The sequence below is a fragment of the Sminthopsis crassicaudata genome, chromosome 2 (genome assembly GCF_048593235.1).
Source record: "Sminthopsis crassicaudata isolate SCR6 chromosome 2, ASM4859323v1, whole genome shotgun sequence".
Classification (NCBI taxonomy): Eukaryota; Metazoa; Chordata; class Mammalia; order Dasyuromorphia; family Dasyuridae; genus Sminthopsis; species Sminthopsis crassicaudata.
Window position 1 is genome coordinate 115,945,885 of NC_133618.1, and position 20,155 is coordinate 115,966,039.

General features: G+C 40.3%; 1 protein-coding gene across 1 annotated transcript in view; it reads left to right on the top strand.

Moving 5' to 3' along the window:
* Positions 1–13,926, top strand: part of SLC1A4 (solute carrier family 1 member 4) — a 40,844-nt gene extending 26,918 nt beyond the window's left edge. The window contains exons 4-8 of the mRNA XM_074287078.1: positions 69–244; positions 3,901–4,134; positions 6,588–6,782; positions 8,828–8,962; positions 12,116–13,926. Coding sequence (XP_074143179.1) covers positions 69–244; positions 3,901–4,134; positions 6,588–6,782; positions 8,828–8,962; positions 12,116–12,350 — 975 coding nt within the window. The 3' untranslated portion in view covers positions 12,351–13,926. The remainder of the gene's footprint in view (positions 1–68; positions 245–3,900; positions 4,135–6,587; positions 6,783–8,827; positions 8,963–12,115) is intronic.
* The last annotated feature ends 6,229 nt before the right edge of the window (positions 13,927–20,155 follow it).

The following is a 20,155-nucleotide window of genomic DNA, read 5'->3' on the forward strand; positions in this document are numbered from 1 at the left end:
AAGGGGCAGATTTCAGTATCTCCCATTCTCTCCCACAAGGATGGTACCTGACCACTGTATCTCCTCAGTCCATGCAGGTTCCTTATGGCACAGAGATCGAAGGGATGAATATTCTGGGTTTGGTCCTCTTTGCTCTGGTCTTGGGAGTCGCCTTGAAGAAGCTAGGCTCAGAAGGAGAAGAACTGATCCGTTTCTTCAATGCCTTCAATGAGGCAACCATGGTGCTAGTATCTTGGATTATGTGGTAAGTTCAGCTTCCTCCTCATATCCTCCAAGTTCATCTTGCCCTTGCCTAGATAAAAATGTAGAATTAGATATTTAGTTTGCTTAGCCATAGGTTCCAGCTTGACCATGGCACCAAGAAATATTTCATGGAAATAACAAAAGGAAATTCAAAGAAAGAGGGAAAGGTTGAAGAGAAAATCAAGACACTTTTGTTAAACCAACTTTTACACTTTTACTTATAACCTTTTTTTCCCTGTATTTTGAAATAGTTGTTTCTTGATGTTAAACTCCTAATAAAATTTAAATTTAAAAAGTTTAAAAATCAATATTTGAAATATCAAACAAGTTCCTTCTTGTGCAGAATTAGGTTTTTGGATCTGAAAGCAAGAATTAATTAATACTGAGAACCAATTAAAATTACTTCTAAGTTCATAAGTAGAAGTGGAAGGAATTTTGAGTGGAGGTAAGTCCACAGCAATAAAACTGTTTTATTGCATTATGTGTGATGCCACTGAAATTGTAAAGTACATGAAAGCATGGACTGCTTTCTTTATTTTTTTATATCCTAATAATCTAATTATCCTAATATATCCTAATATCCTAATCATCATGAGACAAAATTTGGATCTTATTAAATTATGAAGTATGAAAAAAAAGAAATTTCATGGGAGGGCACAAGGGCCCTCTGTCAAATTAAGGGGTTAGACAAGATGGCTTCCAAAGTCCTTTTCAACTGTAGATCAGTAACCCTATGATCTTATTTCTGGTCCCCCTGACTTCAACTTCAAAAGTACCCCATGTGCCGAAACCAATTGCTTCCTCATTTCCCTGATACTACTGATAATAAGTAAGGCTTTTTCATTACTGAATATAGCCAGACTTATCTTGAATCTGTTTATATTTTCAATCTGTACCATCTCTTGGTAGCAGTGAGTTTTATAAGTTTCTTATTTACTGTATAAAACATTTTTCCCCTAAAATTATTTGCTTCCAAGTTCCCTGTTCTGATCTTAGTTAAATAAACCAACCACAACCTATTTATACTCTTTATAACTTTAAAGATTTGAATTATATCCTGTCTTAGTTTCTCTACACTGAAGGGTCTTGATTTTTTCTTTTTTATTGAAGTTTTTTTATTTTCAAAACATATGCAAAGATAATTTTTTGACATTGACTTTAAAAAACCTTCTGTTCCAATTTTTCCTTCTCTTCCACCAACCCCCTTCCCTGGACGGCAAGCAATCCAATATAAACATGGTAAAAATATATGTTAAATCCAATATAGGCATACATATTTATACAATTATCTTGTTGCACAAGAAAAATCAGATCAAAAAGGAAAAAAAATGAGAAAGAAAATAAAATTCAAACAAACCATAACAAAAAAGAGTGAAAATGCTGTGTTGTGATCCACATTCAGTTCCCACAGTCCTCTCTCTGGGTATAGATGACTCTCATCTTGATTCTTTTCTTTATTCACTAAAAATAATTTTAAAACATTTCCTGCTTGGAAAGGTTGGAAAAATAAGGATTTTCCAACTTGGCTTTGACTTGATTTTCTTTTTTTTTTTATTCTGAATTTAACAATCTCAAAAAATATTGAAACTTTTTAGTAGGACAAAAAAGGAAGATAGTATGTGGAATTATAATCTCTACTACAATTTACTTTTTTGAACATTTTCAATATGCTACTTTGACTTGACTCAAATTGGTTTTCCAAAAATAATTTAATTTTATTAATGTCATTAAGAACTTCTCTCTCTCTCTCTCTCTCTCTCTCTCTCACACACACACACACACACACACACACACACACTCATTCTCTCTCTCTCTCTCTCTCTCTCTCTCTCTCTCTCTCTCTCTCTCTCTCTCTCTCTCTCACACACACACACACACACACACACACACACACACACACACACACACACACAATATACACTGATTTTTGGCTTCAGTGACCAGGACTATTTATCAGAACTTGATTTCTTTGTGTGTTAACTTCCACCAGTCATCAGTCATAACATCCGGGTCTGATTCTCAAGCATACCTTTCATCCACAAAGCACTTTCTTCTTTGTTAACCCTTACAAAATTCCCAACCCTTCCCTTTTCAGAGAGATTCCTGGAAAGGAAATGTTTTAGTTGCTATTTTATAGAAGAAGAAGGAAAGATGCTTAGAAGCTGGTGGAAATTCTAAGAATGGGTGGGAAGGCAAAGAGAGGCCAAAGCATCCCATGATTACCTTTCCCAACTTGAAACATCCTGTGTTGGTTTTGATTTTACCCATGTAAACAGTGTAGCTTTGTATCATTGAAGTAGGGGAAAGATCTGACACTTTCCGAAAGGAAAAAGCTAATGGGGTTTTCAGATCCCATTACCAGTTTGAGGTTCTTGGTCTGTTTTCCTTCTAAGTGTAGTGCCTTGGGGCAGCCCTTGTCAAGAAGGCAGCCCTGTTTATTAAACCCCTTTTATCTATCTATTTAAGTTAGCCACACAGTCTTCCAGTCTTTCAAATGAATAAACTGGTCAGGCTCATCAGGCAAATACCCAGACTATCCAAACTCCGCTTGATATTTTATACTCAAAAAACAGATTTTACATAAGCATGGAATTTAAAATGTCCTGAACAACTCATCTATCATGGGCCTTTACCAGTTCTAGGAAAGATCTTAATCAGTTTTGCTATTAATTCCTCTTTCCACTCTCCCCCTAATTACATAAAAATCAAAGTTCCCTGTTAATTTCATATAATAAATAAAACAATTGAATAATAAAACAATTTCTAGTAGAGGTTTCAAGATTAACTGACTTTCCCTAGACTAATCTTCCCTTTAATAATCTCTGCCCTAGGAATATGCAGGGTCATATCTTAAATAGATGTACACACCAAATCACATAAAACCAGCTTCTCACATTAGAGAAGACTCCTTCCCAAAAGATGTAGATATATGTCAGCTTTGCAATCCTATTAGGTAGTTGTATTTATCCCTGTGTTTATCAACAGGGAAATAGGCAAGGGAAGATAAACCTGAGATTACAAAACAGGCAGAAGCTACAATTATCTCTCAGGGGCTCATCTCACCCTTCATCCTATTTTGAAATAGCCTTTTATTGAGTTTCATTCTTTCGGATGAGAAAGGACAGATAGCCCTAGGAAGGAGCCAAGATTCTTGTCTCAAGTGTACTGCCATTTAATCATGAGCTTGAGTCAATCTTGTCTGTAAAATTGAAAAAAACACCTGTCTCTCATCATAGTATTGTTTTTCACTCATATTTATCAATAGGGGAACAGTCAGTACAGGTTAAAGAACTTAAGTCATAAGGCAAGAAAAATTTAAGATTGGGAACCTCAAAGTCTGGCCTCATGCTTCATCCCCCTAAGAAGGTAATTGTGCCATTCCTAAGTAACACAAAAATGACACAATCCAAGGAAGAAGCTAAAATTCTAGTCACAGGACTATTAGCAGTTAATCATGACCTTGGGCCAGTCAGGAAATTAAATTCTCCCTCAGTTTCCTGGCCTATAAAATGCAGGAAATACCACTAGTCCTGACATGGCTACTGCAAAGATAAGGAAAAAATAAGAAAGATGAAAGCCCTCTGACTTTTATAGTAGAAAGGCATTACCTGCATAGATGTTTCTAATATGAAAGAGTCTTTTCTATTTATCCTATAGGTATGTTCCTGTGGGTATTATGTTCCTTGTTGGAAGTAAGATTGTAGAAATGAAAGACATTGTCACCTTGGTGACCAGCCTTGGGAAGTACATCTTTGCATCAATTCTGGGCCACATCATCCATGGAGGGATTGTTCTGCCGTTCATTTATTTTGTTTTTACACGGAAAAACCCGTTCCAATTTCTTCTTGGACTCCTCACACCATTTGCAACAGCCTTTGCAACTTGCTCCAGGTAAGTAGCCTCAAGGTGCTGTTGTTAATTAGTGCCAGCTAAAAACTGAATAAGTTTCTGGGCCCCCACTTTTCCCTGAAAAGGACCAATTTCCCCAAACATCCATGTTTGTGAAGAACTACAGGGATGGGAACAGTTACATAAACAAATTCTAGGGCTATAAAGGACACTTTTTTTTCTCATTTAGTTGTTGATTACATCACTTTAGTAGTTACCGTGGACTGCATTTCTGGATTTGTCCATTCAATTTATTAAATACTTGTTAAGTCCCATATGCCAAGGACTGGCCAAAAATGCTCCAAAAATACCAGGACAGAAGCAGAACAGCCTTAACCTTCAAGGAGTTTGTAGTCTGTCTGCTTCTGGGATATGACATACACACATGTGCACAAATAAATTACAGAGCATATAAAAAGTAGTGCAAACTAGTTAAAAGAGAGAGACAAAGAGACACACAGAGAGAGACAGAGACCCTAGTGACTGAAGGTAAGGTATAATGTAGAACAGGTTTCAAAAAAGACCTCCATATGTTTGCACTGACTGTCCCCCTTGCCTGTTTCCTTTTCTCTACTTCCTAGCTTCCCTGTTTCTTTGAGTGCTAATGAAGACCCATTTTCTACAAGAAGTCATTCCCAGTCCCCTTTAATGCGAGTATCTTCTCTTTATTGATGATCCCCAATTTATTCTGTATCTATCTCATATGTACGTAAATTGTGTTTCTGTTACTTTTCCCATTAGGTTGCAAGCTCCTTGAGGGCAGGGAGTGACTTTGGGTTTTTTTGTTTTGGGGTTTGTTTGGTTTTTTGGTAATCCCAGCACTCAACACTGTACTGAGATGCTTAATATATACTTTTGATTGACTGCCTTTTGCAGAAGGTGGTAGCACTTGAACTGTCCTGGGGAAAGAAATTGAGAACTCTAAGAGATGTAGGTAGGGAAAGGGAAATGCATTCCAAAAATACAACAACAAATTCCCTTCTCACCATTCATGTCTAGAGGGAACAGACAGAAGTAGTCTGGAAGAGCCTTCTTACGTTGCCCAAAACTGCAGCCAATGAAAATTTGGCCTGTGTAAAGTAAGCAGCTTTCCTCAGTAAGGAAACATATTCTCACGAAGTGCCTGAGGTAATCAAACTTGAGCTCACTGAGATGTGTTCAGGACATGTGCTTTTAGTGCTAATAAGAAACAGGAAGCCATTGAAAGAAACAAATTTCACTTCAGGTCAAGTCAACAAGTATTTATTGAATACTTGTGATGTACTGAACCTGAGAATACAAAGAAAGGAAAAAGGACAAGTTCCTTGTTTTCAAATAGTTCACGGTTTAATATGGGACAATGTGCAAACAACTTTGTACATCTAAGTTAGAGAGAGGATAATTTGGAGGCAGTTGACAAAGAGAAGGCCCAGGTATTAAGGAGGATTGGGAATAGCTTCTTGGAAAAGGTGGACCTTTAACTGGTACTTAACAGCAGGGAAAGAGTCCCAGGCATGGGAGAGAGCCAGAGAAAATGTCCAGAGCTGAAGATGTCTTATGTTTATGCTCATATAAGTAGGTCTATACATAAGTATATGTATGTGCTCACATATGTTCTTCAGAACCTCAAAGAGACCACCATTTATGACCTCCCTGAAAGGAAAGAGTTTCTAACAATTAGAAGTATTCAGAAATAGATGGGAGCTTCCTTCTCAAAGAACAAGACAGGGTTACAGAGCCCCTTGCCAGAGTTATTATAGAAAGAATTCTTCAGGTATGGATTAGAGGAGATGACTATTGAGCTCCTATCCAACTCAATTTTCTGAGTTACAGATTTAGGGAAATAAGGCAAAAATATTATGATAGGACATTTACTGCCCATCCAAAATAATAGTATTAAATAGTACCGAAGGATTATTTAGTTAATATTAAAGGAGGAGATGGGTTCACTTGCTTTTTTCTAAATTATATTTTATTGTTTTTACTTAAATATCCATTTTCTTCCCCTTTCATCTCCCCCTCCTCCCCAGTTCCTCATTGGAAAAAAAAAACAAACTTGTAACAAATATGCGTGGTCATGCAAAATAGTTTCCCCTATAGGCCATATCCAATAAATATATGTCTCAGTCACTGCACTCTAAATTGGTTCCCTCTCTGTTAGCATGTTTCATCATCAATCATCTGGAGCTATGGTTGATCATTGGATTAATCAGAGTTTATAAGACTTTTAAGTGTTCTGTCTTTATGATGTTATTATTGTATAAGCTGCTCTCCTGGTTCTGCTAATCTCGCTGCATCATTTTATACAAGGTTCTTCCTAGCTTTCTCCGAAACTCTTCAAAAACATTGATTTTTTTTTAAAGAAAAATATAATAAGTAAATGTGTTATACTAGGAATCATTTAAAGACCCACAAAGATTCAGAATTGAACTCAACTAGACAAGCTGTTTCATCTTTCTTCTTTTGTTCATTTCTAGCTCTGCAACCCTCCCCTCCATGATCAAGTGCATTGAAGAAAATAATGGTGTCGATAAAAGAATCAGTAGGTTCATCCTTCCCATTGGGGCCACCGTGAACATGGATGGAGCAGCCATTTTCCAATGTGTGGCAACAGTTTTCATTGCCCAGCTGAACAATGTAGACCTAAATGCAGGACAGATTTTCACTATTCTGTAAGTGACTATCTTCTCTAAAACTGGGTCAGAATTTTAGGGGTTTTCTGACAGACATTTTTCAAAATCATTTTAAAGATGAAAGAATTCATGGGCAAAAAATGACCTTTTTTCAGTCTGTAACACAGGAATAATCATAATAAAACAACTCTCCGAAAACAGGGTGCAACAATTAGGGGTTATGGTTTTAACCGTAGCTCCCAGGAAAGGGCAGAATATGCCATCCCCTGAGAGAAACTCCTCAGATGTCCTCATCCAGTCCTCCCAAGGTCGTGTGTCTCAAAGAATGTGGACTCTGGTTAAGCAGCTGCAACCATGTTTATTTTTATTCAGCACAGAGCAGGGCATAGGACAGAGGCAAGAGAGTGTGGTTAGCGGGTTAGTAAGTGGAAGGGGAAGTGAGATACACAGGGGAAGGGGATCAGCCAATGTGACCACTTGGAGGAGAGAGGGAGCAGGTGTCTGGGAGACAGGTGAGGGCCGGCTCTCTGCCCATGGGAGCCCCCTGCTTCTTGGCACACAGGTAGGGGAGTCGGCTCTGGCTGCCAGCTACCATCCTTGGATATGTTGGCTGTTAAGGCCACAGAGCATCAGCAACTCTGTGATAATATTATTATGTAGCAAAATTCACATACTAATCCCATGACATAGGGTATTGGATCATCCCTGCAATTTTTCATATTTGCTGTCTATGATTTGGAGATGAGAGAAAAGGCAGGGATTTTCCCCTCCACATCCAATATTCTGTGAATAATCAATGAGTTGGTCAATGGAAAAAAAGTTTCACACATAGCACAGAATATGCGTAGGGCAGCTAGATGGTGAGAAGGGTCCGGAGCCAGGATGAACCAAGTTCAGATCCAACATCATATATTTAATAACTGTGTTGAAGGCAAGATTCTTAAGCACTCTGCCTCAGTTGCCTCAAATGTAAAATGGGGATAATAATAGCATCTACCTTTCAATGATTTTGTGAGAATCAAATGAGGGAATAATTGTAAAGTCCTTATTAGCACAATGTCTAGCACATGGTAATTACTATGTAAATGTTAGTAATTATTACTATTATTCGTCGGAATACCAACAGTTAATGTTAACAAGCAGACTAACAATAGTGTGATTTTAGAGCACTCTCTGCTGTGAGAGCCCTTTTATATTCTTTGTTTCAGGGACTGTCATGGCCAAGCCATTCTTCCCCAAGTGGCCAGTGACCAGCCTCTCTGTACTTAGTTGGGCTAAATACAATTTAGCCAGATTAGTTTAAAGCCGACCGTGTCACTTTCCAGGCCTTTGAAGCCTTTCCAGCAAAGCTAAAACCTGCCAGTTTTCCCTCCACTCAGAAGCCTTGGAGAAGCCAGCCTCACTCACCTGCACTCAGTGGTGAGGCAAGAGGGCTGAGCGATCAATATATGGTTAATAATTATATGGATTAGGCCGTGCCAGCAGGCCACAAGCCCTGGCAGGTCCATTGATCAGGAAAGCCTCATACCCAATCTGGCAACAGACCATGAGCCTGTTGTCCAAGGAAAAGACTTAATTCTGTGATCCTAGCCAGCTCTTTAAGGCTTGCAGGACACTTTTTTTATGTATTATTGTAATCCTCACAATGATCCTGTGAGGTGGATGCTGTTAGTTTTCCTATTTTACAGATGAGGAAACTGAGGCAAACAGAAATTAAGGCACCTGCCCAGGTCACAAATAGTAAGGCAGGATTTGAACTCGGGTCTAGCTGGCTAAAATACTGTGCCGCTGAGGTGCTCCATCTCCATGGCTGTAACAGAGCACACCTTCCCACCACCACTGCTCTCATACTCATGTCAAGGTGTAGGGGAGTTGTGTGGCCAGTATTAGTAGAGGGGAGTTCCCATTTTGACCAAATCACAGATCCTTCAAGTAATAATTAAATAATAATAGTAATAATGTTCAAGTAATAGAGTTGTGGGGGAAAAAATAAAAAGCTTCTCTGAATTCCTTCTGCTTTCTGCCTAATAAAGTGACGTCTTGCATGGAGCAGCAGTGACCACTTATGCCTTTCCCTCCCACAGCGTGACCGCCACAGCCTCCAGCGTCGGAGCCGCCGGAGTGCCAGCAGGAGGTGTCCTCACCATCGCCATCATCCTGGAAGCCATTGGGCTCCCCACTCGTGATCTCTCCCTGATCCTGGCAGTGGACTGGATAGTGTAGGTACCCACCCTGGGACTGTGTGCCCATGGGAGACACCTTTGCCACTTAATACTTGTGTAACCTTCAAAAATTCACTCCCTGTCCCTGAGCCTCGGTTTCCCCATCTGTGGCATCTGAGACCTCTTCCTATTCTGTGTCCTTTTGTTCACTTTTTTTTTTCCCCTTTTCTTTTCTGAGGGAATTGCCCAGGGTCACACAGCCAGGAAGAGGCCAGATTTGAACTCAGGTCCTCCTGACTTCAGGGCTGGTGCTCTAACCACTGCACCACCAAACTGCCCCTCTGTTCACTTCTTTTATGGAGCAGCTGCTTGGTCCTAGGTACAGAGAGAGTAAGAGAAAGTGATGGCTGCTGCCTTATAGGAGGTTACCACTTACAGGAGTTAAGATTTCTGCATCAGAAAGTCAAATAAGTGAGATGACAAATCATCATAATTATTTTTATTAAAACTTTTTTGTTTTCAAAACATGCATGGATAATTTTTCAACATTGGCCCCTTACAAAACCTTGTGTTCCAAAATTTTCCCCCTTTCCCCCCACCCCCTTCCCTAGATGGCGAGTAATCCGTGTTAAACCTGTTAAACTACAAATAACCATAGCTAATAACGTTTATATAGTCTTTCTAAGCTCACAAAGTGGTTTGCAAATGTTAAAACCTTCCATCAACTGTTTGAAGTCATTATAACAAGCATTATTATCTCCCTTTTTACGGATGAGGCACATAGCTAAGAGATGTTGCAGGTAGAATTTGACCTCAAGCTTCTTGCCTCCACATCCATCCCTGTATCCACTGTAGCAGGCTCCCTCTCCTGAAGCCAAATGATAATTCTCAGGGGTCATTCACCATGCACTTAACACCCCAGAAGGAAGCATTCAGACTCTAAATGTGGCCCTGTAATCCTGCAGTCAAGAGAAAGTGTGGGGAGGGATGGCCTGGCTGGAGGTCAGAAAGCCTTCTTTGGCCACTTTACTGCCTGTGGGACCTTAAGCGAATTATTTCACCTCTTAAGGTATACGTTTCCTCATCTGAAAAATCACAGGGGCTGGAGGAAGGGATCTTTAGGGATCCTTCCAGTGCCAGCAGTTTGTGGGCAAGACTAATAGTCAGATTGGGCTGGAAGCATTTCCAGGGAACAAAGGCTCGGGAAAAGTCCAGCCTACTCAGGAGTACCAACCACTGGAAAGAAAGGCAATGCAGAAGAGAATCTTTCCCCAAAACCTCTTTACTCTGCAATCCACTGACAAGCGGGAGAGAGATTCCAAAAGGGGAAGAACGTGGCAGATGAGACCAAACAGTAATTGAGGTCTGCTAACTTCAGCAATGTGGAAGTTGGGGTACTTACTAATAACTGACATTTAAAGCACTCTAGGGTTGGGGTTCAGTTTGGGTTAGAGGTAGGGTTAGGGTTCAGGTTAGCATTACTCTTTGGGTTAGAGGTTGGTTTGGGATTGAGATTAGGGTTCTTGTGAGAGAGAAGATCTCACTTCACCCTCAGATGAAGTAGGAAGTACTGGTATAATTTCACCAATTTTATAGATAGGAAAACTGGAGCCTGAAATTTTTTCAGTATTTGCTCAGAGTTACACAGTTAATGAAATGGTGGAGGATTTGAAACTGTCTTTCATGCTGCCTGTCATTTAATATTCTTTCTCTCCAAGACTGTAACAAAGACTCTTAATCAAGTTCTAGGTATCAAGTTACTTGAGTCATTTGTAGCCAAATATTATATAACAAGAATGATTTTCTCCATATTACAAACAAGTAAGCTGCCTGGAGATGGCAACTCAACCTCCATCCTTCCCCCACGCTCCCACAACCTACATTTCAAAATTGGGAATAGTACTTGGATCAGTCAACAAATATTTATCAAGTTTCTGCTCGGTTAGACTTTCTGTTCTCAAGGAGTTTACAACCCAATGTGGGGAAACCACATGCAAACAAATATATGCAAACTATAGACAGGATAAGAAGGAAATAATTAACACAGAGAAGGCTCTAGATACAGGGGTTCTCAAACTACGGCCCGTGGGGCAGCTGAGGCCGCTGAGGACATTTATGTGGCCCGCCGGGTTATGGCAAATGGGCTGAGGGGCTCAGACAGAGTGTGAGCTTTTGTTTTTACTGTAGTCCGGCCCTCCAACAGTCTGAGGGACAGTGAACTGGCCCCCTATTTAAAAAGTGTGAGGACCAGTGCTCTAGAATTAAGCTGGTTTGGGAAAGACTTTCTATAAAAGAGGGAATTTTTTCACTTCAGAAAGGACACCAGAGGAGTCAGTAGGGGGCACTGAGTAGGGAGAGCATACTTTAAGAAACTTGTTTCCCATTCTTTGTTGCATTGGTTTTGTTTGTGCAAAACCTTTCCATTTAATGAAATCAAAATTATCCAGTTTACATCTCATAATGCTGGGAGATCATACTTTGAATTTGTCATCCAAAAACCCCGTCTGGAACTGACCTTTCCTAAATGCTTCGTATTTTAAAAAGAATCCAGTCTGTTTACTTGGTAGGATTTGCCAAGCACTGCAGTGAGTTCAGAAAGTCACTGCCTGAAATTACCATCTCCTTCCCTTATGGGGAAGGCTTGTCCTTAGGTGGGTCACTTACGGGGATAAAGTCCCAGACCAACTTCTCTTTTCCTCATTTTCAAAGGATTTCTCCCTCCTTCTATTTTAAAGAAACAATTTGCTGTAAAATTGGCAAGATGAGGTCCTGAGTAAAGGCTGCAGCCAAGAAATGTCTCATGAGCTCCCCAGCAAGGGGCAGTGCCAGTTACCATCCAGGAGGCAGGGGAACAGAGAGCTAGAGATGGACTGAGGCCTGAGTTCTATTCTTGCCTCAAAGCCTCCGCTCATGGTGGGACCTGAGACATTTTCCTTGTTTGTGAAGTGAGGACATTGGAATTAATAGCCTCTAAGGTTTCTTCCTTCTCTGCATCCATAACTGTGACTTTTCTTCCTGTCTTTCTGTATGTGTGTGTGTGTGTGTTATCTATGTATGTATTTATGTGTGTGGATATATGTATATATATATCTACACACATATGTATATTTTATGTTCTATATTATTTATCGTTATAACCAGTAGTTATGATACTGAGATGGGGAATAATAATAATAATAATAGCTCTTTTTTCTTTTTGGCCATCCATAGGGACCGTACCACCACCGTGGTGAATGTGGAAGGGGATGCCCTGGGGGCTGGAATCCTCCATTACCTGAATGAGAAGGCGACAAAGGTGATGGACCACGAACTCAGCGAGGTGAAAGTAGAGGCGGTCCCCAACTGCAAGTCTGAGGATGAGACCTCCCCTCTGGTGACCCATCGAAACCCAGCCCTGCCTCCAGCCAGCGTCCCTGACTTAGAGTCCAAGGAGTCAGTCCTGTGAGCAGCGGTGAGGTCTCACTCTGGGCCTGCCAGAGGCGGAGTGCCGGTATCCTGGCCCTGGCACACCTGGACCAAACACCTCCTGGACCTTTGTGCCTCCTGAGGGATGCTTTGGGACGATATCCTAGACGATTTGTGTTACTTAGCATGTGTCCTGGAGCTTCACAGTAGGACTCATTTTTCTTGAATCGGAACAAACACTTCCATGTTTCTCTCTCTTCGTGTACAGACGCCGCTCTGTGTCTGTGAATCTGTGTGTGTGTCTGCTCTTGTGACATGTGAATGTCCATTTCTAAACATCATGCCCAAGACCTGCCACCAGTACATGCTGATTAAAGCCTAGAAAAGAGCAAATATAATCTTCTACTAGTTAGCCTGTGTAGGCGGGGCTGTCTTCCTATACAGCTAGAAGGTCTGTGGAAGCAGGGAGCATCCCTAGGGACTCTCCAATATTGCCTAGTGGGTGGAAGCAAGCAAAAAATATAACAAAATTAGCTTTCTTCCCCCCCTCCCACTTATCCTTCTAACCTCCCCAACAAATGGAAACAGTAAACACAGAGCATTCCAGTGTTGTTTGGAGAGCCTGTACCCTAAGCGAATGCATATGATTTCTGCAATCGTGCTCATGCTTTGCCAAGTGGGAGCCTATTACTTGGGCTTCAGCATCATTCATGCCAACCAGTGACATGGGCTCTCTAGCCTTCTAGAGAGACTGAGGCAGGCTCCATTCTAGCCCAGAGCCCCAACTAGCTCAGTCCCTATCAGAGCTGATCGTTTCCCTGAGGTTGGCAAGCTAGAATTTTGGCAGTTCTGAAGCTGTATTAATTCTGGTCTGACAGAAGGTCACAAGATCACACTTTCTGTGGTGCTGTACCCATGGTGTAATGTCAGCTGTCTCATTTAGGGCGTGTGTGTGTGTGAGAGAGAATTATGTATTTCATCAAAGTATTTTAATTCTGCTACTCCGTCTCTTAGGGCAACACATTGGCAATGGGACATCTCCAGAGACCAGAAAGGGTACCATGTAATTCCAGATTCCCTTGTTTTGATTTGAGTTGGCTGTTTGGAGTGGAACCTAATGTACTCTAAAAGGAAACGATGGGGGAAAAAAATCAGAAAATGCCCAACATGGCCTGCATTCCTGCAGTGACACATTGGCTCCCTCTGAATCAGACTTTGTCAGAGGTTCTGGTGCGCTGAGCGAAGAAGGCGAGGGGTTCCTCCTAGAGGGGGGAGACCCGATCTCTTTCTGACGTCGGTACTTCATCCTCGGGTGACCTTGTCACTGTACCTTATTCTTCTCCCCTCCTTCCCCAATCTGTAAAATGGGCGTGATAATACCTGCTTTTACCTACCTCACAGGGATTTGGTGAGGTCAAAGTTAAGTTGAATTAATCTAAGAAAAGTTCACCGAGCTCTTTTAAATGAAACATCTGGGAGGTATCTTTATTTAATGGCCAAATAATAATTTTGTCCAAACAGGCATCGATCATAGTCTTTCTGATTTTTGTAAGCAGAGCTTTGTTTTTTGTTTTTGTTTGTGTGTATGTGTGTAAACACAAACCTCCATTGTGTTGCATGAAATTTTGTGTGTGTGCTTTTTATACTGAATTCACTCGAATCTGTTACTGGATTTTCTTAGTAATGGAAGGTTTCATCTCCTTAAATCATTGTCATTCTTCCCCCTAACCATTTGGTTTTTCTTTATTGGAGTGAATGAAAGGGCGGTATTGTAATACCTGGTTCTGCTGGCGCTCACAGTTAAGGGTAGTAATTATCGCAGAATGTGTTCAGTTGCATTTGAGGTGAGCCTCACTTCCCTACCCAAACTGGTCCAAATCCAGCTCCAATTTTTTCTGTCCTTCTCACTTATCCTAGAGCTATAGAAGAAGGGTGAGTTCTCATAAGGATGCACTGGACCCCCACTGCTTAGCATAGTGCCTGGCACATAGTAGGCGCTTAATAAATGTTTATTGCTTGCTTGATCAAAAGGGATAGGAGAAGGAGGAAGATGTAACAGGGAGAATCCCTCCCTCCTTCCTCCTCTATACTTCCTCTATCTTTTACATAAATGTATACTCTGGATCTGTGCCCAGGCAGGAGACAAGGAAGGACCCAAAGAACATGTAAAGGTGACAAACAAGTCTCAGTTCCCCTGTACTCCAGAGAAAAGTCCTTTTCTTTGGCTCACTTGAAGCTCGCTTAGCTAAACAGTCCTTTTGTGAAGCTCTGGGACAGCCAAAGGCCAGTGCCTTAAATGGAAAAATAAACAGAGGTGGATGAAAAAGGCAAGCAAGATGTAGACACATTTTTCTCTTTCATAGGCACAGGGGAGCTCATTGCTAGTGTCCTAGACTCAAAGGAGAAGACACTGTACTGATTTTTAAACAATTAAATCTTCCCTTCCTATTTCCCACTCTTGCCTCAAAAAAGTATGAAAAGTGCACATTGATGGTTTGCTTTTTGTTTTAGTTAACCATTGAAAAATAGTTTCTATCTATTGCTTGGACTTTGGCCTAAACTACCAGAAATGAAAGACCAGATGTCCTGATTTGGTCCCCAATTTCCCCCTTCATTCACTCATTCAGCCCAAGGCAATTATGTTATTGGAAGGAAAAAGAGCTGAGAAAATAAAACCTAATCATATAATATGACAGTGCTTGACCCTAGAAGCTTAAGGGGGAAAGAAGGGAATTTAAGTTAATCTATTCAGTTAATCAACCCTCTTTGAGATATTGAAAGGAATGGGAATTGACAACTTCTTCTTGCTTTTGTCTGGTCCAAGCCTTTTGGGATTTTTTTTTTGGGGGGGGGTGTAGAAATTCTTTCTCAATGTCTGTGACAAAGTCTGTCTTCCTACTTGTCCTTTTCTGATATTTGTTGTAAACAATGGTTCTCTCTAATGGCTCTTTGTGTGTGTGTGTGTGTGTGTGTGTGTGTGTGTGTGTGTGTGTGTGTGTATGTGTGTGTGTGTGAGACTTGCCTGAAAACAGAGCACAGTCTTTACCAACAAATACATGATTTCTACTGGTTTCTGCTGCCTCTTTTTCCTTCTCTGTTCCACTCATAACAGACCATGTTTTAATATCAGATTTAATGGGGTGATCACCAAAAAGAAGATCCATTGATCATCTTCTTGGGTGCCTTTGGTGGAACTATATTGGGATTTTTAATACTTTCCTATGCCAATGAGGAGCATAAGGTAGTTTTGGGGGTGAAATGATAGCTTCAGGTCTTGTCTCTGACACACACTAACAGAGTAAATAGGAGGAAGTCACATACCTCTCAATACCCCCAAACAACTCCTTAAGACTGTAAGTGGCAGAATATTGTGGACAGTTGAAGGGCTTTTCTATGTTGAAAGTTCTCCTCAGCAATGGACCTCCAAAAAAACCCTCCACTGAAAAGCATATTACTCTGTACTATCCCTGAATACCTTACGAGAACCTGGAGCAGTAGAAGCAAAGTTAAGAAGAGGGTAGCTATTGTGATGGGCAGCTAGGTGGTACAGAAGATGAGTCCCAAGTTTGGAAGTAGGAAGATTCCTTCCTGAGTTCAAATGTGACCTCAGAGGCTTAATAGCTATAGACCTGGGCAAGTCACTTAACCTTTCTGGAGAAGGAAATAGTAAACCACTCCAGTATCTTTGCCAAGAAAACTCTAGATGGAGTCACAAAAACATGACTGAACAACAAAGCTATTGTGACCTAAATTCAAGATATAATAACTAACTTGCAGGTGATAAATCATGGATTTTCCTCTTTTAAAAATATTAGCAAAGAATTAAACAATTTTGGATTTCCATTAGCACTAGCTTAGATCTCCAGGTCAGTTTTCTATGTTGACTGCTGGTTAAGTCATCTCATAACTAATTAGAGCTAAAGATTTGGGATGGAAAAAATGGTCACCTCCAACTGGTGGTGGTCACATTCCTTTCATTACTCTACGCACAAAATTGTTGCATGACTGAAGAATTTGTTTTGTGATAAAATTATCTTTAGATAATAAAAATAGTCTACAAATTTACCCTGGAAGATTGAAGGACTGTATTTCAAGTGAAGTAGCTATAAAAGGAGCAGGTCTGTGTAATATCACTTGATCTAGATTTTGGTCTCTTCCCTTCACACTAGAATTAGCCTTGTTTTCAGTCAAAATATAGAATTGAAGAGAGAGAAGCTCTCTGTTCATAAGGGGACAAAAGTGGACAATCAATTTGTCATATTTTGAGGAGTGACTTTACTTTTGCCACTTTAATGATGGTAAATATTTATTTCAAAATTTCAGAAGTAGAAAGAACTGAAGAATTCAGGATTGTGAGGATGGTTCCACTAAGAGAACCAAATTCTTTTCATTGTCTTCCTCTGTAACAAATGCAAAGGTTGTTGGTGATATTAGTTTGCAGTTTGGCATCTTTGAATTAATTTAGCCATTGCAGGGCCATATATGCCCAGGAAAGTGGAAATCTTTTCAATGAATAAATTTAGCCAAACAATTCTCCTGAGATAGGAAAAGGAATAACAATTTTAACTTCCTTTTTCCATTTCTATCTTTTACAAGTATGCCAGGAGGCTTTGATACAATTCAGACATCTAGATCCAGGATATTATTCTCCCTAAATTTATGAAGTGTTTCCTTGTTCTCCCCTTTCTACTTGCAAGGGCTACTTGAGCACCTAATTTTGTTTTAGCCCCAGCTTTGCCTATTTTGAAATGCTCAGAGTTAGTACTAATATGGTTGAGGGCCTTCTAACTTGGACTGATTTAAGCCAGATATTTTTAAATGGCTCATTTTGCCCCTATTAAACTATGGTATCTCATAGGATCTTTATCCTATTGATAAGTCAACCAGTGCATAGTAGAAAATGGTAGAAGGGAAGTATCTCGAGGGCCTGTTTTATCTATCAGCTGATTATTGGACCTAGTCCAAAACTATGGTTCACTGGTTGCAAATTACTAAGTCCAAACATCTATAGTAACCTCTACCTTTATAACTTAGTTCAGCAAAGGCAAGCAATAAAGGCAGCATAAAGAGCAGCAAGCTTTTGGCAGAGAGATGGATATCAAGCGTGGCAGAAAAATGTATGAAGTCTATAAAGGAGAAGGTGTTGGTGAATAAAGCATTTTGGGGATCTTGTTCTTCTCCTGGCCAGTATAGAGTGCTTACCTTTAAATAAAAGTTTTGCAAAGAGAATGGCCAGGAAACTTAGAAAAATATGGACAAGTCCAACTAGCTATCTTGAGAGATTCTCCTAATTAGGGTTGTAAAACCCCTAGAGCAAGAGCTATCTTTACTGATACATGACAAGTGTTTAAAACAACAGTAGCCACACCAAAAATAAATTATAACAGCTAATTTGGAACGTACGTTTAATAGATTGTGTGTTGTCTTTAACAGGGAAGTGACTAATTAATCTGTCAAATAGTGGGGAAGTAATCCATTGAAGCAGCTTGGGATAATCTTGGATGTGCTCCATGCAATGGGCCATGCAATCTGGGGCAGTGACCACTCAGACCCCCAGATTTAGGTCACACATGAGTTATTGAAAAGACAGAGCAAGCAGTAGCTGAACTATACAAGTTGAGTGCAGTTCCCTGCCTTGGGAAGGCACATTCGAGATTTCCAGATGGAGGTGTCACCCAGTTAACCTTCAGAATGTCTTGCCATCTTCTCAGGCTCACAAAGTATTAAAGGAGCTTTGGGAAGCCCCACTTCTGGGGGGTACACATACCCCTCCGCTGGGAACCAGGGAGCCCAGCAGCTGTTGTGTGACAGCTAGTGCCATCGTATTGGAATTTCCAACTTCTTCCTAGCGTTAGCCTGTCACCTGCCATATCTATCTCTTTTTTTCTTAAATAATGGAGAAAGTGAAGTTGTTCTCAAATTCTTGAGCAATTGGAAAAAGCAGTGCCCTTTCAAATAGAATCCTATAAACTCAAATTATGGAAAGAATCACTTGACATAGTGGGTAATAAACACAGGAATCCCCGACCATCAAGAGATGGTACTGATGAAAATACATATGGATTCCCAAAAGTTTGATAGATTTGGTGTGACAGAACCACAAAAGAATACACACACACACACACATACATACACATACACACTTGCTTTTTCAAGTTGATGGTAGGGGGGAACAACCATACCTTCCTATTGACAATTGCCTTGGGATTGCTCCTGGCAATAAAATAAATGGAGCAGGTTGTGACTGGAACCCAGGAAGATAATTTCTTTGGTATGTGCTTGTTCATTTAAATTCTCTTCCTGTCTCTCTCTCTTTATTTATCTCTTTGTCTTCTGGTCAATTTCTTTCCCTTCTTTACTCATATCTTAGGCCAGCTAGTGAGTGACCCCCATGGTCACTAGATGGAAAGAATGTAATTTAATCGTTTAAATCCCACCTTCTACACTTGCTGGTTCAATGCTTTTTGTCCAAATCAGGGTTTCCATTTCCTCATCTATAATAAGAACAATAAGGATAAAATAATGCTTCTAAAAACCCTTTCCTTTAAAAGTACTTTTAGTACTTAAGTGCATAAAAATACCATAGAATCTTAGCTCTCTTCAAACTCCAGCTCAAGTGCTGTGCTGGTAGACTGTTTTTTACTTCCCATCCAAGCCCCTAAGCATTGAGCGCTTGCTTTCTGCTTCCTGAAATTACTTTATTGGTATACAAGTTTTAAACTTCCCAGTAGAGTATAAACTGCTTGAAGGTAGATTGAATGTAAATGCAATTTTTTTTGTATTTCTCTGTCTCCACTCAGAGCCTAGCACCTAGTAGGTGCTCAACAAACCTGTTGAACTGAACTGCATTAAATGGAATTGATGACTCTTTGAGTCTTAAGACATTTCTGATTGTGTAAAAAGTGCTGTCTTTTATGGTCTCCTCCTGGGCCTCCAGAATCTATTAAAACTGTGGTTAAACACACACACATACACACACATTGGATTCAATCCCAATTTTTAAAAATAGCTGTACATTTGAAGTTTAGACTATCACAGAATTCCAAAATCACAGAGCTGAAAGAAAGTTATCCCTGCTGTGCTCTTGGCCGAGACTTTAAAATGTCAGAATCAGCCAACTTAAATAATCAGCGTACAAATTAATCACAATGTAGCCCGAAAGTTTCCCAAACAGTCCCGAATCAGTTTACATCCTGTTGAAGTCATTAATGCTTTTCCACTTGCCAGTGTTTGTAATCTTTTTCACTTAGGGAGCCTGAAAGAGGAAGATACATGTGGACAATCTGGCCTGCTAAGCCAGTCTGTGCCTTCACAATATGGGAGGATGATGATTCCAAACTAGGCCTGATAATATTTTGACAGCTGCTTAGGAGGAATCGGGCTTTAAAACAGTTGTTGCTCACAGAAGCCTCAGTCCTTGCCTTCCTGTACACTTGGGCCCTATTATCTCCCCCCCATCGCCTACTATCCCCTCTACCCCCCCCCTCCAGTACCAGTCTCAGAATAAGCAATAGGCCAACAATCCCTCCCAGGTGTAAGAATGACCTCCCTTGGCTCAGTTTCTGTCTCCTAAGAGAATCCTCTGCCTCCCTCCACCTCCACAAGAGTATTCTTCAGTTCTGGTCCACAAAAAGAATCGATAACTACAGAGGCAGAGAACACCCTGAAAAACTAAATGACTGAAAGAAAGCTGCTCCCCTGGCCAACTTGGGGCCACAGATGTAGTCAGAGATAGGAAACATAAACTAGCCCTGTTTTGTTTTGGAGCTGTTTTTTTTGTTGTTGTTGTTGGTGGTGGTGGTTTTTTAACTATATTTTTTTGATAGTAGAAATTGTATCTACAGA